The sequence below is a fragment of the Sprattus sprattus genome, assembly GCF_963457725.1.
Source record: "Sprattus sprattus genome assembly, chromosome: 2".
NCBI classification, from domain to species: Eukaryota; Metazoa; Chordata; class Actinopteri; order Clupeiformes; family Clupeidae; genus Sprattus; species Sprattus sprattus.
In genome coordinates this window covers 11,227,950-11,255,150 of record NC_137921.1, presented here as the reverse complement: position 1 = coordinate 11,255,150, position 27,201 = coordinate 11,227,950, and the positions used below count along the sequence as shown (strand labels likewise).

The following is a 27,201-nucleotide window of genomic DNA, read 5'->3' as shown; positions in this document are numbered from 1 at the left end:
CAAGCTCAGAAGTCGGCCCGAGAACCTCCAGCTCGAACGGAGGGCAAACAAAGCGGCGAGTGTGTTCAGGGCCAGAGAGGCCGCACGTACACCGGCCCCATTACATAGTCGTCTCTTTTCAAAGCCTGATCACTTCAGCGGCGCCTCAGCAGAGCGTGGAGCCAAACACAGACTGGACTAACGAGCTAAACGCTGAATGAATCACCTCACCTCAACCCCCCCCCCAACCCACACACAGACACAGACACACACACACAGACCAATGCCTGCTGAAGCTGCTAAAACCTAAGCCGTGGGAGTGAATGTGGAGAGGACCTTTGTGGAAACTACTAAAGGAGATGTTTCGGGTGCGACAGGTTACCTAGCAGACAATGCATGACACATTGTGGTGACTGCTGAAAGCCTGCCCCCTTTTAAGAAGGACGGCTCTGCTGAACTAGCATAGGAGGCGGCCAGGCGGTCTCAAAGTTCAACGCTGGCGTCCAGCGTTTGGTGCAGGTTTAACATTCCTCTATGCTCTCGGTGACTCCCAACCTCCTGTTTTCTTTCGAGAGGGATGCTGAGATTTGGCCGATTAGTGATGACTTGAGCACATGCGAGTGGGACACCTACAGCCAAATAAGCCCCAGTGGCTGGCCCAGAGCTCCAAAGGCATTCCCCTCCCCCCCATTCTCATTCCACCCGCCTGCCTGCCTGCTTTTCTGCTCAGGCAGAGCTAGGAATCAGACACGCTGGGGATCCCACGAGGTGCCTGCATTTGGACAGCCACCGGCAAAGGGATGCCGTGATGAGAAGGCCATCATCGTCATCATCATCATCATCATCATCATCGTCACCACGACGACAGGGCTTGGTGGGGGTGGGTATAAAAAAATATCAGGTTAACTGAGAGGCGCAGTGCCAAAGGCAGTGTGACATCTCAGAGCGAGGCAGAGGAAGGACCGGTATGACACATCCATCAAATGTGGGAAGAAGAAAAAAAAAAAAAACACCCACCCCCTCGCCACCTCCCCCACCTCCTCTTCACGCTGCTGGACTCCTGAGCACTTACTGGAAGTGCCTAAGAGTGTGTGGGTGTACACACACACACACACACACACACACACACACACACACACACACAGATGGGGGGGGGGGGGGGGGGGTGGTACTCTGCCCCAGTCTTTCATGTTGTGCTTATTTTCACAGGAGAAGCACGGTCACAGGGGCACATCTGGAATGCTCATCCTCCCAGCATGCAGCAGTCATAAATCAGGCCCCTCTGTGTGAGAGCGTGGCTCATCAGTCTGCCTCGGCCGCCGCCTCCCGTCTGCCCAGCGCCCCGCCGGGATGCCGGGCCCTTCACCAACCCTTCACATACCTCAGCTGGAGCAGAGAACCCAACCCAACTCTCTTCCCTTACAGGAAGTCTCTCTGCACTCAAGACTTCCATCCCAATTCCATGCAGAATGGGGCATCATTTGGGGCGAAAACATGAGAAGGAGAAACGTCAGCTTCAGGGTCAACGACCGACACTGGGTGCATTCTGGGAGTTTATTTTCGGGGCTTGGTGATCATACAGGGAGGAGCTTAAAGAGCTGTTTCGCCGCAGCGCCTTCACAGAGAAACACTCATCCTTATAACCACAGTCCTGTCAAAGTGTGGCCCATAGTAAAGACACTGAGCCAGACATATTAAAGCTTAATTTTAGTCCTTCTCGTTTACCGTCTCTCTGTCTGTCTATCTGTCTGTCTCTCTGTCTGTCTATCTGTCTATCTCTCTCTGTTTGTCTATCTGCCTGTATCTTTCTCTCTCTCTCTCTGCCTGCCTGTCTGCCTAGGTCTCTTATATTAGTATAGGGAAACGCAAAGCAGAAGGTGCACGCACGCACACACACTGAAACACACACTGACTCACTCTGAAGAAAGTGCTGTTGGACCTGAGCAAGCCGACCTTGCTCAGCCCTCAAAGTCAGAGCCGCAGCCTTCACGGCACAGCGCAGAGGACAGCACAGAGGACAGCCTTCCTTGTCGATTTCGCCTCAGGCGAGGCAGTCTGCAATGATCTGCCCTCCTCTGCACACACCCACCCCCCTCTCTGGAACCCACATGGCTGGTGGTCATGAGCAGAGATTGGGACACCGGAGGAGGAGGAGGAAGAGAGGAAGAGAGGGGGAAGGGGGTGGAATGTGAGGAAGAGTGGCAGCGAGGGAGGGAAGTGGGGCGCGGCTCGTCATCGCCCAGTCATCGCTTCCTTTTGTCTGTCTGGTATGTGGCAGGGTTGAGCAATGCGGCGTGAAGCGAACACGCTCGGACGCTGGAGCAGCACCCCTCACTTCCTCTGCGCTCACTCAGATCGGGCCGGTCTGTCCGCTCCGCTCCAATACCCAAACGTCACAGAACAAACTTCTCCAAACGACCACATCAGTCCATTTCAGCAGCGAATGGAACGAAAAGCTTCAGAACCACTAGTAGCCATCACCGCTTTTCAAATCCTTGTGCTCCTGAAAAGGCTAAACTGTCCCTCAGATAAGAGCGGGCAAACTGGTTCCCAGTTTCAGGTTCCTTCCCGTCATTTATTAATGATTATATGGTGAGGGCTGGGTGCAGTGTGCAAGATGAGTTCCTCAGCTTCCCGGCGTGGCACTGGGTGAGCACTGAGTTCCAGAGCCTCTGGAGGCCTTTGTTTCTGAGGAGCTAAACAGCGACGGCATAGCTCAAGACAGGCGCGCACACACACACACACACACACACACACACACACACACACACACACACAGTCTTAATTTATCTCTTTATCCCACACAATAAACTGTCTCTCTTTCACTCTCTGTCTCTCTGTACCTCACGCATAGGCTTGCACACACACACACACACACACACTCCTTTCCCCTCCGATCCAACAGCTGCATTGTGTAGGTGGGAATTGTGAAGGTACATTTGCGCGCATCCTTTATGCAATATGTGCAGAGGTGGGCTGTGACTGGAGATTCCGACACACACAATCATCTGTCTCACAGCTAAACGCAACCCCCTGCTCACGATAACAGCCATTACATTAATAACAGCTTACTCACTGAGGTGTTGTCACTCAGAAAATATGCAATGAAATGTATAGGTGTGCGTGCAGAAACATTTTTCGCAATTCTGGAGACTCATTTTTTTTTAAACCGCGACTGAATGAAGAGGAACGCTGTCTGATGTTTATAGCATTCCAAAGTCAGCCCTGTAAGTTATGCTCCCAATGAGACGTTTGCGAAATGTGCTGGCAGTTAGTCATCTCATGATTCAGACCTCATGCTCATTAAAAATAACCATGTACTTCCTTAAAGTTTGTCTAGGTTGGAGCTTCTTCTCAGTCTCGTCTTGCTCCTCAGCATTTGATCAAACCGGCTTCCTCCACGTTTTTTCTTTGCAGATTTTTCCAGTCGGCACTAGTTTGTGTCTCCTGCTTGCCTTCTTAGTTCATCACAAGCACACAGACGGTCAAAAACGAATAGAGTGAAGCGTATGCTGAGAAAAAGTTTTTGGCTTATGACACACTGCCATGGATATGGTTTTGTTTTTAACTGTCTGGGGTTAAAAGTGACAAGGGGAAGTGCAATGAAAGAAGCTAGACATCACGCTTGACTGCTCTCCATGCACTACTGCCGAGTCCTGCACACGCATGCATGGAGATGCACGCATACGCACACGCACACACGCACACACACACACACACAGACACACAGACACACAGACACACAGACACACAGACACACAGACACACAGACACACAGACACACAGACACACACACACACACACACACACACACACACACACACACACACACACACACACACAGTATCTCTGCTGAGAGGCAGTGAGTTAGTGGTACCCAGGCCCTTGTGCGGCGTTATGTGATGCGTTGTAATGCGTTGTCATGCGTTGTAGCGCGGACCTTTAAAAGGCAACCCTAATATTTTCCTCCTGAAAATTCATCAGCTTCCATCGGGTGCCTACGGCCGCCTCTTAGGATGCCAGACTAAGCGCCTGACACTCCAGTTGAGGCTAAACAGGCCCTAGAGTGCAGCGTGCTGGATAAATGCATTGTCCTCACCCCGTGGCGGTTACACCAGAGGGAAAGGGGTGTTAAGCCGAGTGGGTAAACTGGTTTGATGCAGATGGAGCTTGATAAATCTCAACACAAGCCACGAGATGACAACAGTTTAACGAGCCAGGGCGTTTTTCTTGTTTTTTGTTTTGCTTGCTTGCTTTTTTTCCAATCAAATGTCCCTTGAGTAAGAGTATTCTGAGAAACCTGGCTTGATTTAGCGCCATGTCAGCCACAGCAACGGCATCAAGCAGCCCTCATCCCTCATATATGAGGAAGGAACTTGGGAACGATACTGCTGGGCTATGCAGTTTTGCAAGAGCTTTTTTTGTGTGTGTGTTGTGTTGGGTTCTGCATGTTGCTTAAGTAATACTGCTCAAAATTTGGACACGGAGCACGCACGCAATTTCCACGTGACTGACAGCAGCTTTTGTTAATTTGCTGGAAAACCTATACAAAGTGTGTCATCCCCAGCGTAGCGGTTGCACAGAACTACAAAACTAAGAGTGACATCTGAAGCCGAGTGTCGTAAAAGGATGAGGCTCGCCATCAGACACACTTCATTAGGATGAATGGACAACGGGATGAGTCTGGACAAAGCCTTGGCAGAGAGTCCCACCAGATATCCACATATTTACAACCGTCTGCATTGCTCATGTGAGCCACAGCATCGTTTACTTCTCAGAACAACTTCAGCTACTGCTGCCAAAAGAAGTGGCACTAAACTTGCATTAAGTCCCAAATACAAGCAATGTTCTTACTTGAATGTGCGGTTTCTTTTTTTTAATGTCCACTCTGGTCTATTCAGTCGCAGACAGTCACAGAGAAAGAGAGGGCCAGGTACTCACGGTGCAGACTGAGGGAAATGTTGACGACGTAGATGTCCGTGAAGCTCTTGGCGCCGGAGATCTTGCCGCATTTGAGCTGCGTGGTGGCGGCGCCGTCGCCCATGTGGATCCAGCAGACGGTTTCCACGGCAAAGATGAAGTCCATGGCCGTGGTCTGCTTGGTGGGGACGGAGAAGGGCTGGAGGCCGCTCAGGTGCGTGGCCTGGATGCTCTGCGAGTTGGCGATGAGGAGCAGGGGCGGCTGCTCCACCGGATCTGGACACGGGGGGGGGGAAGGACAAGAGGACAGGTGAGGATGACAACAGGAAAAGGAATATGCTTGGAAAGCACGAAAAAATCATAAAAAAACACAATGTGCCATCAGACCTCGTGCCCATGGCTGTCTTGTCTATCTAAATAAAAATGAATGTTTCAACAAATCTTGTGTATTTCATCAGAATCTAAACAAATATGACTGACAATGCATATGAGCGAAAGAGTCAGAGAGAGAAAGAGAAAGAAAGAAGTTCCTCTCACCATTTTTGCCCTTGCAGGAGCGATTGTCTGGCTGTGACAGATAGCCTTCCACACAGCTGCAGGTGTAGGAGCCGTCCAGGTTGGTGCAGTTCTGACTACAAGTCCCATACACTGCACACTCGTTAAAGTCTGTCAACAGGGACACAACACACAGACACAACAAATCAGCTGCGATGACAATAATAAATCACAATTAGAGAGACCTGAGAATTCAATAGATTGCTAAAATGCTGATTAAGTGAAGACTTGAAAATCTTACAAACAGTATCTTAAAATACCAGATTTTTGGCTTTTACAGATGAATCTCTGCAAGCCTGGCATGGCAAAAACACAAAAAACAGACAGAGAAGAAAGAAAAACAGTATGGTACCTTTGCACATCTTGCCATCCTCTGCCACCTCGTAGCCATTCTTGCAGTAGCATTTGGGCTCCGACATGGTTATGGCACATTTATACTGGCACCCATGGGCCGTGCAGTTGGGCCTGAGCTCTGTAAGGCAACACACACAGAGAAGGACATGTTAATACACCAGTAACATTAGATGTTAGAACAACAACAACACCACCACCAACACAACAGGCAGAGCAGGATTATTCCTTGCTAACGTGAGCTACAGATGAATCACTGCTTGGCAGGAGATAAGAAGGTGGGATGGTGACAAACCAAACGAGGAAACAAAGAGATAATGGAAGATAAAAGGAATCAAGGGGGGGGTGGGGTGTGTGTGTGTGTGGGGGGGGGGGGGGGGGGGATGCTTTCCCAACAAAGTCAGCTGTTTGCAGCTCAGTCCTAAGATGCTTATCATAATCCAGCCACTATCTCCTTCTTTCTCTTTCCCGCTCTCTCTCTCCCTCCCTCTCGCTCTAATCATATCAGATTTCCACAGGCGGCGTGCACTGGTATCCAATAAGCACATATACCGCTGGCGAGATTAAGAGGGGCACAGATCAGCTGAAGAGGGCACGCTGGGACCCAGGACGGGTTGGAGAGGGACGAGGACACTAGGCAGGTCAGGAGAAATCTGCAAACAGACATGGGCCATCCCTTTAAATCTGCACACAGACATGGGCCATCCCTTTAAATCTGCACACAGGCCAAACTTGTGCTGTGATTTAACAACTCTCCATCCTAAGCCCAGAATCTTCTAAGACTCACAGACTTTAACACAGTCTGATGAGAAGCTCTCTGTAAGGGGAGTTGGCTGCTGTTGGGAGTGCAGCCATAGTGGGTCGGTCACTGGGGGTCCCCTGTGGCTCAGCGTCCCTCTCTCAGGATGGCCGATGACTGTGCGATCAAACAGACGACACAGAATGGGTGAAACGAGATGGGCCGGCGGCTGCAGCATACTGCGCCTAATCTGCTGTTGTTTGTCGCACATGGTCGAAAAAAAGAGAAATGCACAGGCTCACAGGGAGGCCGTGTCACAGAGAGGCAGATCAGCCCACAGGCTTTGTGAGCGGTGTGTGTGTGTGGGAAGAGAGCCGTGGCCAAACCCACTGAAAAATGCAGTGTGGAAGAACAGGACAGAAACGAGGGAAGCAGACTAGGGACTAGCGAATATGAAAGACATCCAGGCTGGTATTACTGCAAAAGGAATTTGTCTATACAGAAACCAGATGTCAAACACCATTTTCAGTGAAAAACAAGTGCACACACACACACACACACACACACACACACACACACACACACACACACACACACACACACACACACACACACACACACACACACACACACACACACACACACACACACACACACACACACACACAAAAAGGTCCTCATTATGGCAAGGGGCAGGGGGGGGGTTAGACAATGGCGCTTTTGTGGGCTTGAGGCCACAGGACGTTGCATGCGTAGTAGTATTGTACCAGTTTGTGCCATGTCTGTGCATCACTACTACAACCCCTTCACCGCAAAGCATCCCAGAGACGGGAGCACCACCCCTGGACACATGGTTCACCCGCTTCAGAAGAACAGATTCCCTTTAGTGTGTTTGACTCAGAACGCAAACCCAGAAGATGAGTGGCAGGTCCATTACACCTCCACACCAGCTACAGTTCCACCTATACTTCCCCCACATCCAAGTACTAAAGGCTGTTCAAACACAGTTCTCAAGCACAGCGGGCATCCAGCAAACAACCATTTAGATCCAGTTAATGCTCTCATTTAGCCCTTTGATTAAGACCAATTGGACTTAATTGTTGAGACAATATGCAGTTGAGCACACTGAATACATTCCAGAGGGGATGTGATCCTCGAAAAACTCATGATGAGGTACCCACCATGCAAACAGACCAGCCAATATTGAGCGAAATGATGCTGGAAAAAAAAAACATTCAGTCACTCTTGGATACGGAACAGCCACACAGCTTACCATGCGGTATCTGTTCATAAAACCACCTATAGCGCAGCTGCGAGTGTTTGTGCTGTATGTGGGCCATGCTAAATCAAGAGCCTGTCTATTTCAAAAGGATAATATTTTGAAGGGAACGGGCCAGTGATCTAATCTGCTAAACTGCTTTTTTTACATTTGAAGTGGCGTGGAGGAAACGAGCGCCCGCCCGCCCGCCAGGAGGATGAGCGGCCAGGGGCGGGCGAGCACGCTTGAGCCTCGCGCTCCACGACGCAGGGGCCCAGCACGCAACAGCAGGCTGCAGTCATCCGCAAAAACATCGCCTCGGCAGCAGGTCACACACACACACACACACACACACACACACACCGCACAGACCAGCACAGGGGAGGAAAACAAACCGCCCCGATCAGTTTAATGCATTCACACCTTTTTTTTTTTGTCAATAATCTTTTTTTGATGAGATCTGTTCTCAGATCAGTTATTTAGGGCTTCAATAGAAACATAGCTGCACTACATTTTTAGAGGAGTTTTCCAAACAAGTAAACAAGCTGCACTGCCACACACGAGTGCGACACTAATGGGATAGCCCTCTTAGTCGTCTATCTGTGGGGCGACAGACATGGAGCCAGGCGCAGAGGTGGGAGAGGATGTCAGGCATCAGTATGTGGCTTTAAGAGGCTCACCCTCCCACATGGACCACCTGGCATCCATCCAATGTTTCAGGGCTCCGATAAAAATTTCATGTTTCCTCCTAACTGCTGCTCAGTCTCCAATCAATATTTCACAGCTGACAAGCATTAGGGCCAGCGAAGGAGAAGAGGAAAGGGAAAGAAAGAGAGAGGTGGGAGGGAGGGGGTAGAGAGAGAGATAGAGGGGGAGAGAGAGTAGAGAGGGAGAGAGAAGGGGTAGAGAGAGAGAGAGAGAGAGTAGAGCGAAAGAGAGAGAGAGAGAGAGAAAGAGGTGAGTTAATCATGACATTCTCGGTACAAACTACCATCCTGGGTACCTCTTAATGTGCAGAATCACATCTGTGTACATCAGAGTATGGTTTAGCTAATGCAGGAGCATCATTAAGGCCCCAAGAGCCACTGGCCATGTTACTGAGCAAGACCGTGCATGGCAGGGCAGCTCTCATTGCCTGGGCATCAGCTTGTGAGGTGAGGCGAGGCTAGCCTCTTTCGGAGATGGACTTTAAACACACACTCAAGGCTTTGAAAACCTTGTATAGCCAACTGGCTCACAAGTCCTGGTGAATATCCATAGGTGGCCAGTTATATGTATCCCAGCCTTTAACATTAGACACTGCGCTCAGGAGACAGGTGGCGTAAACATGACGGTGATAGTAATTACCACTAGACTTGTCGCTGCCATTTTATGGCATCTAGGAGTGAAGTTCACAGCACAGAATTAACTTCTCTGTTCGCAATTACATACAGAGCTTTGCATGGCTCTTGTATGTTTACAGCATCAACCAGGTTTTGCATTTCAGAGATTTAGAGGACTGAATGTGTACTTTTCTAAAGAACGGGAAGAAAATGGTTTGTTGTTTTCCAAAGAACAACGAGTTAACTTCTACGTAAATGGAAGGTAAACAGCAGTCAGTGACTGGCAGGCTCTGGCTGTGTGATGGAGTCCGGTCACTAGCTAGAGTGGCGTGGGTGGAGGGAGAAGGGCAGAGGGTGTTTGCCAGAGACTGTTTGCTGTCCCAGCTGAGAGGAGGGCCAGCTAACCATGAGCAAACAGAACAGAGTCCAGAGCCAGGGGAGAACACACACACACACACACACACACACACACACACACACACACACACACACACACACACACACACACACACACACGCACAGCCCAAACATCACCGGCCTGAATGAGCACCACACACACACATACATACACAGCCCTGAATGACTGAAAACTGCAAGCCTATCCCAACAGGAGCCCCCTTATAGCCTACCTGAACACAGCTGACACAGTAGCAGGTGAAATTAGCCCCACACACACACACACACACAGCATACACACACACACACAACATACACACATTCCCAGAGACATCCTCTGAGATACAGTAAAAAGAGCTCACTGGGGCCTGATGCCATAGAATACTGATTGTGTGTCATGTTCACACAGATAAGTGTGCCACTGGGGGAAAAAAAGTCCTCCATTACAGACACATTTTTACAGAAAGGTATGTACATGCAATTTCTCTTTCACTAGTTTCAGCCTAAAAAAACAAATCCCACTTGCAGAAGAACTAGGGCGTGCAAATGCGTCACGTCTACAAGTCTGCACGCAAACGTAGCCACACACGCATGCGTACACAACTGTGCATGTGTTCATGCAGAGGAACAAATGCCTTCACTTCACTAAATGGAGAGTACACAAATAAACACAATAAACAAAACGGCCCTTTACACACCAGCGCTCACCGCTCACTGACCAGAAAGCGCGGGCACACCTGCTCTGAGCAGCACCACGCCTTTCAGACAACACTGGCTCCGGGCACACTAATAAACAACACTATCAGGGCCATAAACACATAACCCTGCCTGGAAGTAAGCTATTGGGGAAAGAGATACGAAGCCTGCTAGCTCTGTGACACAAATGACCACACATGGGATGATTTGGGTGAGTGTCCTATTATCTCAGGTGGAGGGCGTGACTACAGAGCTCCTTAAATGCAGGGAAAGGTAGAGTGGAGTTTGTTCTCGTCTCCGTGAGCATGTCCCACGCGGTTGCTGCAAACGCCCAGGACCAACACCTGGAAGGTGGACGTGCGTCGCCACTTACTGGGACCTGCAGCTGTTTCGCCTCTGATGAAAGGGAACCTCTGACAGCAGTGCGTATAAATCCTCCAGTTAAAGAGGCAGCCAGAGGGGGAAGAAAACAACCCGTCACAGGTCTGTGGAGAGGGCTGGCTAGATGGCTGACTAGATGGCTGACTGTACAGTGGTGGCAGGCGTCACGGAGCAAGTGTAAATAACAAAAACACAAGGTGGCCATTGACACGGACAGCTGAACGAAAACTGCAAAGGGGGCCTGCTCATGTTTCTTCCTGCAACCGGTCCTCTGCTCTCTCTCTCTCACATTTCCTCCTCCCCTTGTTCACACACACACACACACACACACACACACACACACACACACCCACACACATAGGCACAGACACACTCACACACCTTCCTCTAACCACTCTCATTCACTTAAGCCAAAACTCAGCCCGCGCTACATCACTGCGTGATTACAGTGACGGCTGTAATTTATTGCCGGGTGATTTCATTATGGCCTGCTGGCCGGCACTCCCCACACTCCTCCTGTCAGCAGCTGCCTGAGAACGACCCTCCGCTCCAGACCCTCGGCTCAGGATGACTGAGGGATGAGGCCTGCAGACGCCTGCATGGCCAAGCTCAGAAGTGGTGCCGGTGGTGGTGGGGGTGGAGTGCTGGTGTAGTTCCCAGCAGTAGATGAACTGTCGATCTGAAGGTCAAAGTGCCGTGTGTCCGCTTGTGACTCACGAAGGCGGTCAAGGATCACTCCCTATTTACCAGCCACCCAAGCACCCACCCACCCACCACCACCCCCCCCCCCCCCCACACACACACACACACACACACACACACACACACACACACACACACACAAATAAGTTGACTTTGCCATGTCTGACACTGCTGAAAGCGGCATTAGTCAGACACACACACACACACACACACAAACATCCACACAGCCATGCCCATGCATGAATGCACACAGACTGACTGATCCCTTCGGTCTAACTCAACCTGAAGCGATACAGTGAGGCGTCCGCAACCCACAGCATATGCTGTGTTAAGTACATGACACATGCAATCAGGGGCTGCAAATCCAGCCGCTGTCAAGCGAAATTCATCATTTGTCAAGGTGTTTCCACTGTGCCTTCACACAGGCCTGCACTGTAATTATGGTGTTGATTTACTTGTTTGTAGCAATTGAGAGGAGAGGAAATGGTAGGGGGTCATTGACATTCCAAGCATGCCTGCTCATTAAAGGGGGTTCCGTCGCTCATTAAAAGGGGTTCAGTCGCTTTGTCTGGGATTCCACTGCAGCATAACGCTCCAAAAACAGGGAGAAAACAGTTGCATCGCACAACACTTGCAGCCATTGTTCTGAGCTGGGGGGACAGTCTCGCGTATTGGTGTACGGGCAAAAAATAAGGCATGTCGCCAACAGTGCCGGCCTGCCCTATGCCGTCACTTGGTAGTGAAGCATTTAAAAACACACAGAAATTAATTGGCAGGTTTTTTTTTTTTATAATTTTTTTTTTTTTATAATATTGTGACATCATCAGAAACAACACAGACAATCGAAACCAGACATAAACAGCAGCTTCAAGCCTCCAGGAGCAAGTAGAGACGGAAGCAGAGATAAGGACCTTCTGTTCTGCTCTTCTGCTACGGATCAGCAAGCAGTAACTGGAATGTCACTACTAGCTTTTACATTGCCATGCATGATGGAGAAACGTATGCCATTCCCAGTTTGAGTTAGACATTCTCCTAAAGGAGTTTGGCCAGGGGAAGAGGCGGGAGAACAGTTTTGCTGGCTTGATGCCTACGCAACTAGGGGCAAAACAGGAATGAGTATGAATGTTCTGGCACAGCACAGAATGATCTGGCCAAATAAGGGGCCAAACAGGAACAGATTGGGGCCCACCTATGAACTGTTCGATTTATAGTGTGGTAAGATTACACAAGTGAGTATTAACAGGAATGCACAGGTGTGTGTGTGTGAGTGTGTGTGTGAGTGTGTGTGTGTGTCGGACCATGGGTGCGTGTTTGTGAGTGCGTGTTTGTCGGGACCCTTGGATGTGTGTTTGTGAATGCGTGTTTGTGAGTGCGTGTGCGTGGCGCAGCCACCCAGCATACCTCGGCAGTGTGCCCCCTCGTCAAGGCCGTCGGCACAGTCTGGAACCCCGTCGCACAGCTTGCTGAGGTGGATACACACGTCCGTGCCCCTGCAGTCAAACTCATTGGGAGGACACTGTGACACATGACTGTGATGACCTGAGAAACACAAACAAAGAGCATATCAATCATTAATATGTATCATTAGAATGAAGGCATTTTAAACGCTTGGGCAGAGCATTGTAAAACGCATTTCCCTGGAAAAAAAACAAACACGATCCTCTCTGGTTGTGTTGTAAACCATAAGTCACTTTCATAAATACTTTCACAAAAGTGTTAGGTTAACACATACCACATAACAAAACAATATTTATACATTTCATTGGTTGCACAAGTTTAACTGGAAAAGGAGCAGGATAACCTTTCTGTGAAAGCACAGAATTGCACAATTTCTGTTTGCCTGATTTACCTCAGGTTTCATCATTATTGTTTTTGTAGTGTGTGTGTGTGTGTGTGTGTGTGTGTGTGTGTGTGTGTGTGTGTGTGTGTGTCAGCGGCTACTCATGCTTTCTCCAACTCTGATTCACTGCTGGACTCCAGCATATCATCGGGTGCGGACCCTCGCATGTCACTTTGCATTAGGCGGTCCTTAAACCACACATTTATTTTTTGAATTAAATAATCAACTAAAAAGTTATCCTGCTTGCAGCCATCCCACATGTCAAACCAAATTTGCACCGTTCACTGCAGGAAGAGGCTCCGGACAGCCTGACATGTGTTGGCGTTCAGCTACTCGGACGGGTCATTTGGGACTCTACAAACTTCTGAGACACGTCATCACACGCGATCACATAATGCCTTCCGTGCGCCATAAAAGTTATCCTCTAATTTGATCCTCAACTTTTGACGCAAACCCCTTAACTTTGGCGTGACAACAAATGAAACACAGGAATCGGCAGAAGCTATAATGGAAAAACAAACCCAAAATGTATCTGTGTGTGTGTGTATGTGTGTGTGTGTGTGTGTGTGTGTGTGTATATGTGTGTGTGTGTGTGTGTGTGTGTATATGTGTGTGTGTGTGTGTGTGTGTATGTGTGTGTGTGTGTGTGTGTGTGTGTGTATGTGTGTGTGTATATGTGTGTGTGTATGTGTGTGTGTATATGTGTGTGTATATGTGTGTGTGCATGTGTGTATGTGTGGTTGTGTATGTGTGTGTGTGTGTGTGTGAGCACAGACTCTGAAGAAGCCCAAAGATCCTCTGCCACATCTGAATGTGACGTAATGTCAATCTGTTCACTCAAATTCTCCAGCGTCTGAAACGTTCAGGAAGAGGCTCTTGATCTGCTGCTCCATCCAGGACAATAGCTAATCAGCAGCACGCACTTCAAAAGGATCCAGCCAAGGCCAGCGAGTCCTGAGTGTCTGTGGGCACGCCATCCACATACTTGACTACAGACAGGGGAAGGATGAGCCCTGAGGAGAGGTCTGAATCTCCAGGCCTGGTTTTCAAACGTTTCCCAAAAAGACTTACGGTAGAAAAGCTGTGCTTGATCAAAAGGAATAGGAAGCTGCATCATCTTTTTTTACCATCATCCTTTTCTACATTTGACTTTTTTTTCCCTTATTCCTTTCTTCCTTACTTTCTGTTTTATACGACTTTCTCTCTCTCCGTCTAAAGGCCATGCAGAGAGGCAAACTGTTTATCTTGGCCCTTTCCTTCCCCTTCCGTTGGTTCTCTCCCTCCATGTCTTTCTTTCTCTCTCTCTCCCTCTCCCTTTCTCCCTCTCTCTCTTTCTGTCTTTCTGTCTTTCTCTGTCTATCTATCTCTCTATCTCTCCCTCCCTCTCCCTCCCTCTATGTCTTTCTCCCTCTCCCTCTTTCTCCCTCTTTCTGTCTTCCTCTGTCTATCTCTCCGTCTTTCTCCGTCTTTCTCCCTCTCCCTCTCGAACATCTGCTGACCCATTTTTGGAGGTTGGGGGGTGGGGAGGGAAAGGGTCACCTCTCACACAGGAAGAGAGCAGCATGGTTCTGCACTCTAGATTTATCTACAGGAGTGTGTGTGTGTGTGTGTGTGTGTGTGTGTGTGTGTGTGTGTGTGTAAGTGGCCAAGGTGAACAATATAGTAGGGCACTCCTGTATGGTTGATCCCTAGAATTACAATAAGGTGAGAGCCTCTGAGTGGTGCCCTAAAAACAGTAGAGGTGGTATTCCTTCTTAAATTCATAATGTGTGCGAGCGTGAAAGAAAGAAAGAAAAAATGAGGAAGGGAGAGAGAGAGAGGGAGAGACAGAGAGAGACACAGAGAGAGACAGAGAAAGAGACAGTGAGAGAGACAGTGAGAGAGAGAGAGAGAGAGAGAGAGAGAGAGAGAGAGAGAGAGAGAGAGAGAGAGAGAGAGAGAGAGAGAGAGAGAGTGAGAGAGTAGTTCAAGGGGGCAAAATATTGTTTTTTTTTCCAGAACACATGGACTCGGCGTGCTGTTTGCTTTGGAGCTCACTGGTATGAGTCTGGTCCAGTAGTGAGTGCTCCTGCTTCTAATCCTCATTACCATGCAATCTGTGCCAAACTCCAGGTGGCTGATGGCTGATGGTTGGAGAGCCAGGCAGCTGCTTCCATGTGTAGCAAACTACCAGACTCTACACATACGTGCATGTTCGATTAGGGCCCACTCACCAACCAATGTGGTCTGAACTACAGAACTATTACCAGGGCCTTCAGGCATCAGTGTGGTTAGATTCCTACTACCTCATTCTGAATGTATATGCATCCAGGTGACCCTACCTTCTCTCCAGAGGGATAAAGGAGATGGCAGAACCTTCTCTCACTCAGCCCCCCCCCCCCCACGCTGAAGACCCTCACACTAGCCAGAGGGCCAAGACCACTACCTCATTGCTTCCTTCTTCTCCAGACCCTTGTGTGGAAGTCAACACATTCCTGTAAGGCTTAGCAGCTTGGCTGTAATAGCCCCCGGGGCTCATTAAGGGGGGATGATGACTTTATTACCCCAAACTGCCCGGGTCATGAGTGCTACAATTTGGAATAAATGCAAGGGACCTGTCCGACCAATCGGACGTCTCTTCTTCGGTGAGCCTTTTGGCTCGTCCTTTATTAAAATATGAGTACCTCAGCTCCAGAGGATTATGTCATTTGGGGGGGGGGGGGGGGGGGGCTGAAGTCCTTGGCCAATACCTATGCAGTCAAGGTGCTTGTGTAAGATTTGGTGTGTGAGTTTGTGTGTGTGCAAGAGAGAGAGAGAGAGAGAGAGAGAGAGAGAGAGAGAGAGAGAGAGAGATAGAGAGAGAGAAAGAAAGAGAGAAAGAAAGAGAGAAAGAAAGAAAGAGAGAGGGAGAGAGTGTTTGTGTTCGTGCACTGTGATGAGGCTTTCTGCTCCTACCCACGGAGAGCTCCAGGCTACTGGCAAGAGGACAAGGAAAGCACAACCTAAACCACGTCTCTTAAAGCACAACAAACCCTAGGCATTCATTGGAGACCAGAGAACATTCTGGAACAGCTGTAGGAGGGACGTGTTCCAGAGCAAGAGCGCAGAGCAGAGAAGAGGACAATCTGTCAGCTTGTCTGAACAAGCCCAGCGAGTAACGACACGTGTTGTAAACAAACTAAGGCGTGACCGTAGAATGGGCTCTAGCCTGCAGATATCGCCTCTTAGGAGCTACATGACTAGGCAGTCAGTAAAACACACACACCTAAAAAAAAACGGGCCATTGTGTAGAACGGTTCTTTTTAGCATGTTGAGTGGCAGGTCCGAGCTAAATAAATCAGCAAGGGACAGGGAAACCCAGAGAGAGTGAGCAAGACAGAAAGACTGAAGAGAAAGAAAGCGAGAGAGAGAGAGAGAGAGCAAGAGGTGGGTGGGAGTGGAGGAGGTAGGGGTCGGGAGCCTCTGAACTCCAACTGAATTGGGGGGAAGTTGTTGGCTGCGTGTTCACACCCGGCTCCCTAGCTTAAACAATGAGGGGTTCCTTCCTGAGCGGTCGCCAACACACCAAAAAAAAAATGGCAGAAGAAAAAACACAAGACGGTCGGAAGTAAAACAAAAAAAAAGAAGGTAGAGTGAGCACGAGAGACAGACAGACAGAGAGAAAGGGGTGGCGGGGTAAAGGTTCTTATAACTCCTCTTCAGGATAATTGAGGACCCTCCTTTTTTTACAGCACAGCCATTTTACTGAACGCAATATTCCCTCCCCCCCCCACACCGTAATCAGTGGCGACCTACAGGCAATTTCTTTCAGCCACATCCAGCTGCAGCAGCAGCAGACCGCGTTAAAAGTGAGAAGACAGGATGTGTGTTCAAACAAACAGGATACAACAGCACACAGCAGCCATAAATCCAGATAACAGCTACTCAATCCACGGCACAGGGCCTAAGCAGAGCAATCCCTCATTTAGGCAAACATTAAAGGGAATTTGGATTAAGCCCATTTTTGCAATTTCTAAGCAGTCTGTGTAGCTGCCTATTAGGCTTAAGGTCCCCTTAAATTTTAAACCATTAGGTTTGACTGTGATAGAAGCCAGTGTGCGCACACACTCATCCACCCACCCACCCACACACCCCCACACACACCCACACACACACCCACCCACCCACACACACACCCCCACACACACACAGACACAGACACAGACACACAGCTATTCTGCAGGTTTGTATAACAATGCAAGTTTGTCATAACCATTGTGCAGATTGAAGTAATAAGCCTATGCATACATGTGGAGGAGGGTGCATTCTACAAAAGAGTACAATAAAAGGGAGCATGTCATAGTTAACATCTACTAGCATTAACAATGGGGGGTATAATTGCGTTATTGTAACCAAGCAGCCTTCACATACTTATGATACTAAGTGCTGGGGATGGAAGTCTCTAGTGTCTCCAATAGGCGCTTTTCCACAGGCAGTTTTAGGGGGACTGTCACTTTTAATTGATTTTCCACTGCAGGAATCGCACCTGTAGGACCTTACAGGGCTGTTTTGGGGGGCAAAATAAGTACTTCTGTGCAGCCCTGAAACTGCTGGGTGGCCCTTGCAGTTATGGTTGATGCCTTTTGGTTAAACGCGATGTAAGTAGATGACAACAAGCGCCATTTTCAAAACCAGCCAGATTCACCAGAGGTGACGTGGTGAATACAGCAACATAATTGATGGCTTCCATAGCTTGTTGAGGTTACTGTCACTGAACACAAGCAAAACTTTAGCTTTTATTAATCATAGTGGAGCTGGTATATTCATTTATCAAGTAATTAACATTACAGCTGCCATGAAGCCTCTTAATAGTGTTAGCACCTTTGACAGATGAATTTTGCTGCTGAGGTAATCCTAACGTTATCTAGAAAATCTCTGGTTTAACGGTCTAGTGTTGGAGAAATATATCATTATCTCATCATGCTTGGAATTGAATCACGATACAAGAGAAACATATTAGGCTCCATCACTTGAAGGTCCATAGTTCCTGCACTGCAATGGAAACAGAAAGGCTGAAAGGGCCGATTAGGGGGCCGTTCCTGCAAACGTTTGTGCCACCTGCAAAGTGCCCCAAGTTCCTTAAGTGGAAAAGCGCCTATTGTTGTCAAGCCTTAGGTTAGCCTGAGGAGCTTGCTAACGGTCCCATCACCCTCTTCGCATTCCAGCCCAGCGCCTCTCAGATAAGACCTGAGCCAAACTGGAGGAGAACAGAACCGATGGCAAACATCCGACAGCAGTTCATAAAGCTTCTTCTATCTGAGGTGCTGAAAGACTCAAATGAGGTTCTCACAGTTTGAGCCAAGACTTCTTCTGAGCTGAATGCAAGAAATGCAACAGAGTGAGACGTGTACTTATCAGAATCAGATTTATCTCAATTATGTTCCGTGTTGTTGTTTACATCCCTTTGCGATATCTAAAAGAATTGATGATTTAAGGAGGACTTGCCATAGTCGGGTCCCGAGATACACATCCAATCAAGCTAAGCTGTTTGATTAATTGACCACTCCATTAAAGAACTTCATAGGAAACAGACAGATTACACAAAGTTGGGTTTGTCCAACCGGCTAATGTTTGACTTTTCCACTTTGCCACATTAATTCTTGGGTCTCTGCTAACTTGACACAGTTCCAGTGACACATCAGGCTAACCTTTTCCTAGTTTGGTTTTCTTTTTCTTTTTTTCCCCCCCGCCCACTGCACCCAGAGTAATGCTTTTTAGTGTTCGGCAATGGATAACTAAGGAAAGAACCTTTACTATATAGCAGAAGAAAGCTGGAGAGAAAGCTATGCTCCTTGTCAATAAGGCACATGACCTCCAAAAACCTACCCGACAAAGTTGGGAGTCCATACACACGTGTGCATGTGTGTGTGTGTGTGTGTGTGTGTGTGTGTTCTATACTCCCCCCACACCCCCCAAATTGCCCTCCAACCACTCTGGTTACATAATGACCTTACATTTTCCTTCCCTGTTGAGCTTTTGTCCGCCGCATAAAGGCCAGCGTTTATTCCCGCGCTTCAGGGGCCTGTGATCCCCTCTGACTCCCATTCAACCTCCTGTCAGCTCCGATGAACATGTTCCTCAGGGTGACAGGCCGAGCCAGCGAGCACCGCAGAGTGGACCCAACATCAGCACAGCGCGTGCACACACAAATACACACACACACACACACACACACACACACACACACACACACACACACACACACACACACACACACACACACACACACACACACACACACACACACACAAAAAAAACACACACACACACACACACACACACACACACACACACACACACACACACACACACACACTAAGTTATTTGAAGGGTCTACATGCCTACTCCCTGCATCAATTATGAAAACGCAACCTACTTCTTCCAGAACCCGTGTGCAGAACAAACTGTCATAATCCCTCAGAGGAGCCTTCAATGACTCCTCTTCTACAGAGTGCAAGCCTGATCAAGAGGTTTTATTGAAATACAATGTAAGGGATGGTGCAACTACACACAGGACGTTCTCAGAGTAACTGATGATGTGAACTCCAGGACAGGAGGAAGTATGGCGTGAACTAATAAATAGGTCATCTTTCTCTTTATTTATCAGCCTCAGAGGCAAAACTATGGCAAGTCCTCCTTAGATCATCAATTCTTTTAGACGTCGCAAAGGGATGTAAACAACAACACGGAACATAATTCAACTTTTCTATTGAGGCTGGATTGGGCTCACCCAATTAGCTTCAACCATGGGCTCACCCAATCAGCTACGAACTCTAGTCCTCTAGTGATCAGTACGGCTTCCTCTCTGACATCACACCTTGATGATAAACATTATGACCATCATTCTTTTTTTTTTAAATGTCTTACATACTGTATGTATTAATAATCTATAAACAGATATCTATGTCACACATTGCAACATCAGACGTGACAGTAAACCACATACTGAAAGAGATAGCTGAAATCACAGGGAAAAGCTTGTGTCAACTGCACGTACTATTGGCAAAGCAGAACAAAAGGACCTCATTAAATATCACCGTGGAAAATAGAGAACTGATTATAAAGCCCAGTCAACCCCAAGAGGAAATAAGACGCGAGGGACAAAGAGATGTAACAGGGGGAGCGATATATAACAGACTAGGAGAGAGAGACTGGTAGCTGGTGAGTAAGAGGTCTCTAGGGCATAGCTTCTCATAAGCAGTGGAAGTAATGGACAGCACAGCGGTAGTGCAGTAAAGGGTTTGCTTAGCTTTTCGTATCATACATATCAACACCCAGGCACTCTACACACTGCTCAGCTGATATTTTAGCAGAGCTTAAACTCCCATCTCCCCATCTCTAAATCCCCATGTGAGGCTAATTTATTTCAATGGAGCAGTGGAGCTTCTTCCTGGTCTTCCTTTTCCTCTTAAATCTCACTCAAAACAACCTCCCCCTCATGACATCAAGAATGTGACAGTCTCTACAGCCTCTGTGCCCTTTGAAGTCACCCAAAACCCTTGCCTTCTCTCTCTTTACATTTAAATCTTTAAATATCTGCTTCCTTCATAGTCTCTACACAGCTTCAGTGCTCTTTGAAATAAACCAAAACACTCTTTAAATCTCTTAAAAATTTGCTCTCTTTAAATCTTTAAATATCTGCTTTCTATAATTTTCCTTGATCTTTTTTTTCGGGGAATAGATGGGTGGGGGGGGGGCACCTGCAAGCCAAACATGTACCAGTCCTACAACATACCTTTCTCTGTCTGCACCGGTCAACAGTCCTCTCGGTACAGGCCATGGATATCCTTCATCTCAACTACTGCAATACCCTTCTAGCGGGCGTCCCAGCATGGCCGGTGAAACCCCGACCCAGAATGTGGCGCCGCGTCTGGTTTTGGTCGACCTAAAAGGGCAGAGGTCACGCCACTGCTCACTGACCTCCACTGACTACCCATTACCGAATCCAACTCAGCTCACTACAGTCGACTTTAATTCAATCATACGGGCTTGATGGTCCTTCTCGACCACCGTGATCCTCCAAGGAACATTGTCTGGCATTGTTATCCCTACACGAGTCAATCTCAGTGCAGACAGTTCTCATTTGTGGTTCCACGATGGTGGAACCAGATACCAAATGCCATCAGAGCAGGGGCGTCCCTCTGCATCTTCCAAAATCACTTGAGGACTCATCTCTCCTGAAGGCACCTCATCTTGTAACATCTCTAACATCCTAACATACCTAACTTTCACTTATTTACCTGATCTCTTAGCACTTCGTATTATTGAATAGATTTACAATTTGAATAATTTAGTACTTTAGTGCTTACTCCGAGGTCTACTACTGAATTGAAGCTTGAGTGTTGTTCCTCACTTGTAACTGTAAATGTGTGAGTGTGTACTGAGGCTCGGTTATAACTGTATTTCCTGTAATTTCCTGTTATATCTCCAAGTCCCTTGTTTTCAATTCCACCTCATAACAGCCTAATAGGCCTTTCCACAACAAAAACAAGACTTCCATGTTGCAAGCTAAAGCCAAAATCAACTCACCAACACATTTTGAGCAAGATATGAAATTTTCTCCCACAAATAAAAAAAAAAAACAAGTTGGACTGTTTTTTTCTATTCAAAATTGACATGACTCATTCTGTGCTATCAATGTGCTGGCAAGATGGCCCAGCTTTTGTGGGCAACTGCAGGGAGCAGGTGGTGAGGGCTTATGTGAGTGTGTGCGTGCGTGTGTGTGTGTGTGTGTGCACGCTTCTCAGTGCATGTGTGGTCGCGAGGCATCACGCAAATGTGCACAAGTGCGTTTGTGTGATAGCTAATTAAAAAGGTTAACAAGTGCAAATGCCCCTGAGTGTGATGGACCTGCCCTATGTGGTTGAATGCAAGTGTTTACCAGCACATCTGAATTTGAAAGGCACAGCCATTTGCATAAGCAATTCAGCACGTTCAGGCACTGGCTCACCCCCTCTTTTTACCCCTCTCTCCTCTTTCCACCTCTTGCCCTCACACTTGTGAACCCGCATGAAACTCCGAAGAGAAGAGGAAACGTTGGAGATAAAACAAGGCTTGAGATGCAGTGGTCATACCTAAATGCTAACAACGGTGAAAGAGAGGTATGGGCCAGTTAGGACACATCTGGTCTTATCTGAGATTACAATAGATAAAACAAAACCCCACACGCACCGCAATGAGGGGCCTGATGAAAGCCAACTCCGATATCTACACATGCTTAAACCAAATATAAAAAACAGATCAGTCGCGGTTTCATGTGGGGGTTCATGAACAGCATTTCAATAGGTTGGCCGGTTATCACCGTACATGACATAAATGAACCAATCTACAAACAACCACGGCCCTCTCTGCCTCTGACGGACCTGCTCTATCGGAACTTCAAAAAAGCAGTTAGCAAATCACCCTTGGGGTTGGGGGGCACGATCAGGGTCATGTGAAGGCTTAAGAGATGCCTGCTAATAATCCAACATGATGATGTAGCAGGACACTAGATATACCTGAACAGCATGTCCCTATTATGCTAACAAGGACTGATAAAGGGCCGATAAAGGCCCCACTGTCCCCAACCGCACGAGTGGTCTCTTCAGAGCCTTGTTATGCTGATGTTTCCCCAGCATCAACAGCTGGGGTCTGGTTGAGCCATTCCTCAGAGCTTGGACAACTGCCTGCAATGGTAACTTTGCCGTAATGGGATTATACATGGCTTTGCTTTTCATGGGCTTACTGGATGTCAAGCTCACTTTTCTTTTTTCAGGCAAAAATCAGCAAACAGATATACAGACTGATGGTCATGTACACAATCAAGAAGGGAAGCACCCACAATGACACACACACACACACACACACACACACACACACACACACACACACACACACACACACAAAGTTAATTAAAATCTTGGGAATCCCCACCCCCTGGGGTCTGTTTTGATTTATATGTGTACAAACATAACTTGGAAGGGGGAGGGGGGGGGGGGATAAAGGACAGACACGGAGAGACAAAGAAAACTGGGAAAATGACAAGCCCTTCCATCTGGCACAGGACCATGCTTTTATAGGCTCCTCCTCTGCCTCAACTCCCCCTTTCCTCCCTGTTCTGGGGACAGTCTTACCCCGGTCTGCTGCCCCGGAGATGCCCCTCGCTGATACTCTGACATAACTTGCACTTAAGCAGTGACAGTCCCGCACTTCTTTTTCTTTCTATGTCGTTTTCTATTCCTTGAAAAAAAAAAAAAAAAGCAGTATTTATTGTTACACCAGGTTTTATTGCTCTTAGCTTGACTGTTCTCTCCCTTGTACGTCGCTTTGGACAAAAGCGTCTGCTAAATGACTAAATGTAAATAACCAGAGCCATCCACAGGGATGCAAAACTGTAGAGGACTGCTCGCCTGTCGGCTGTCCAACCTTATTCTGTCCGCACATGTGCTATTTGGACCAAAGACTACAGGCCTTTAGGATGATGGGTGTGCTAACAAGGTAGCATAGTACGTCAGGATAAACAATCCATGTTGCTATTTATCGCTTTTGCAGTTGTTGCTAGCGACAGGTCATTAGCCAACAAACAGAATGTGACAAAACAATGTTTGACAACGGGTTCCTAGATTTGGAAGCTTGTACCGCATCAAAAGGTTTGCAAGCTATATGGCTCCATGTCCAATTAGAGTCGCTGCGAAGAGCCGCTCAAAGTCTCCCAGCCATGCTGACAAAGACGACACATAAATACAGCTGTACTGACTGAAGCCTTCCAGAGTTGTGTCTGAGATTATTTGGTTGGCGTTCATGTGAGGATCACTTTACGATCACAGCCCTGGCCTAAAACACGAACATGAAGACATCGTGATTTGTTTCAGTCTTTGTTTCAAGGATTAGTGTGAAGTCTGCTGATGTCAGTTTTGACTGGCATGACTTCAGTTCAGAGTCAGTTGTGTTTATTGCCAAATACATGTTGTAAATTTAAAAAGGTAGGCATATAGCAAAATTATGATCCAGGAACCTCCTCTAACAAAAGGCAATAAACCCAGTTTCCCAGATGCCTTGGAGCCTTTTGGAATTGCACACAATAAAGTCCTCTGCTTGTCCAAGCTTTTATTTGAAGTCGACAAGTAAATCTTTAAATAACGGGGTTACGGCTAGGATCAGTGACAGTGTAATAACTACCTTCGAATGATCTCAGACACATATCACACAATTGACATCTGTTCTATAAAAAAAACTAGACTTGTTTTAAATGAAAATCTGAATCAGTGAGGAACATTTCTAAGTGGACTTAGTTAACTTACAATTAGCCTTTATAAGCATAGCAAAAAGAAATGGAACGCAATGACGTACAAGTCTACTACAGCCAGTCAACAAGGTGCTCCCATTACAGCTAGACCAGAAAAAAACATCTATAAACAATCTTAATTACAAGGGTGCTTTCAACAATTGCCATCCCGTTTTAAAACATTCCCTTGCTGAAACAATAGTGTAGACAGTTCCATATACTCCAAGCTGTTTAGATTACTACCAAGAAAGTTTCAAAAGATGACATCTTTGTTTTCAAGTTTCATTTTTCAATGATAAAGAACAAAATGTGTTGCTCATACGACACAGTGCTTTGTACTAAATTATGGTAACATCTTCTCTGACCCCATAATATTCACTTGAGTTGATATGTTTCCAGCTGTTTGCCTTAGGTTTTCATAACTTCGATGAGACCTCCTGCCTTAATGATTATTGGCATCAACTACAGTAGGACAGAGAGAGAGGTGCAAGACTCAACAAGAGATCATTCTGCACAGAAAACCCCACAAAATGAGCAGCTGCCAGGCATGGCTAAAGGCGGGCCCATCCCACACCTGCACGTTCAGCTCGCTGCCTCGCTATGTGGCCCAAGGTGAGACCACCGCGGCCCCACCACCAACCAGCGGCTGCTTATCAGGATGGTTGCCTGTGCATCGAGGCTGAATTAACAGCTCTCCTACCTGTGGAGATTCCACTATAGCTCTCTAGTTTGAAGGAAACAGGACTGATGTGCTAATCAAGCAAACGGGGGATAAGAGAGAGAGAGAGAGAGCTAGAGCCAGCGCTAGAGAGAGAGAGAGAGAGAGAGAGAGAGAGAGAGAGAGAGAGAGAGAGAGAGAGAGAGAGAGAGAGAGAGAGAGAGAGAGAGAGAGAGAGTGAGAAAGAGCTAGAGATAGCAAGAGAGAGAGAGAGATAGCGTGAGAGAGAGAGAGATAGCGAGAGAGAGAGAGCAAGCTAGAGAAAGAGAGAGAGAGCTAGAGAGAGAGAGCTAGAGATCGAGATAGCGAGAGAGAGAGAGAAAGAGTGAGAGAGATAGAGAGAGAGAGAGATAGCGAGAGAGAGAGCAAGCTAGAGAAAGAGAGAGAGAGAGAGAGAGCTAGAGAGAGATAGCAAAAGATAAAGATAAAGAGGGTTAGTCACTGCTTTCTTTCCCTCTTTCCTGCTCCTTGGTTACTGAGTTCCCGTCTTTTAACAATATATTGACCTACTTAAGGATATAAACAGGCACCATGTAGGGCCGATAGAGCTGGCAGCCCAACAGAGATCTGAGATTTACAGATCTGACTAAGCACAGTGATATGACATATGAGAGAAGGAGAGAGGGAAGGAGGGAGAGAGAGAGAGAGAGAGAGAGAGAGAGAGAGGGAATGGAGGGGAAAAAACATACTAAAGAGCACAAAGAGAAAGTGTGTCAGCCTGAAGGATCCTGGCAGAGGCTGGGAACCCAATCTGCTGGTTAGTAATTAACTGGCACAGTTGAAAAACGCTAGGCAGTTAAGCAGCATAAATTGCATGGAGTACAAACAAACATGGCAAGTCTGTGGTCTGGAGGCAAGTCTAAGCCTAACCCTATGGAATGGAGCTGCCAGGCAATATCTGTGTACAGAACATGTGTGTCTGTGACACTTCTGAGTGTGTCTATGTGTGTCTATGTGTGTCTATGTGTGTCTATGTGTGTCTATGTGTGTCTATGTGTGTGCTTTAAGTATATAACCAGTTTAAAGTGCTATTCCACAGTCTATTTTAATTGAAAGTAACACTTAGTGTTGTGAGACAATTTCTCTTACTGCAATTCAATGAGAGTCCTCCAGCAAAATGCAGGTGTAAAACAACAGTCAACAGTCAACAACCACAAGCAAAAACCCAGACAGTTGTGATGCTGCAGGGCACGTACCTGGTCGAATGTTTCTGAATGTTTCTTTTTAAAACATTTATAGGTAGAGATTACACCGCTGTAGCTACACTCAACATGCACTCCACAGATCAGTGATGGAATGAAGACATGGTGGCTTGAACTGCAGTGCCACTGTGAAGTTCATTCCACAACTTAACTACAGTGACTTTTAATAAGCCTTACAATTAAGTAGCAAAAAAAAAAGAGAGCTATGACCTCCATAAACTGTTGTAACAATTTCTTGCCGATTTCTCCTTGCCCATGCCTTGCCGTCCAGCCTGACACAGAAATAACAACCAAATGTTGCTATACAGTAAAGCATAGTAGTTTTAAAGTTGTAATACCTGGAGACTGTAGCCCAATACATCTGTTAGAATAGCTGTTCTATCAGTAAGACTGCTTTTTGAAAGGCAGTTCAACCAGAGGATCGTGGTCACAGAAGCCTTCGCTTAATTGGGTGTATAAACTTTGAGCTATTGCTCAGTGTGGGCTCCAGTGATAATGAAAAGGCTCATTGTCTGCTAGGCCAAACTCCATGAGTGGCATGGAAATTATATTAGAGTCTGGTGTCTGAGGGGTTGATGGCCATTTAGAAAGAAGTCAGAGGAGGAGAGATGTGTGATGTTATCACACACTACCCAGAGGCGCAGGGCGAAGACTTTTTAATTTCAATTATCGGTGCACAGCCACCAGGTCACAGAGCAGACGGGTGTTTGTCTTTGCAATAGCTTTCTCAAGTCCTGAGGCTAATCCTTGTGAATTAAACCCACAGGCCTGTGCTACTCTTGTCAGCTACAGCTGAAGCAAACACCTGGTGAGACAGAGAGAAAGAAAGAAAGAAAGAAAGAAAGAAAGAAAGAAAGAGAG

At 47.3% G+C, this 27,201-nt stretch overlaps 1 protein-coding gene across 1 annotated transcript in view; it reads right to left on the bottom strand.

The window, feature by feature from the left end:
* lrp1ab (low density lipoprotein receptor-related protein 1Ab) overlaps window positions 1-27,201 on the bottom strand; it is a 112,733-nt gene that overhangs the window by 68,236 nt on the left and 17,296 nt on the right. Inside the window, exons 3-6 of the mRNA XM_080832144.1 lie at window positions 12,701-12,838; window positions 5,807-5,926; window positions 5,437-5,565; window positions 4,921-5,175 (exon numbers count right to left, since the gene is read on the bottom strand). Of these exons, the coding sequence (XP_080688270.1) occupies window positions 4,921-5,175; window positions 5,437-5,565; window positions 5,807-5,926; window positions 12,701-12,838 (642 nt within the window). The remainder of the gene's footprint in view (window positions 1-4,920; window positions 5,176-5,436; window positions 5,566-5,806; window positions 5,927-12,700; window positions 12,839-27,201) is intronic.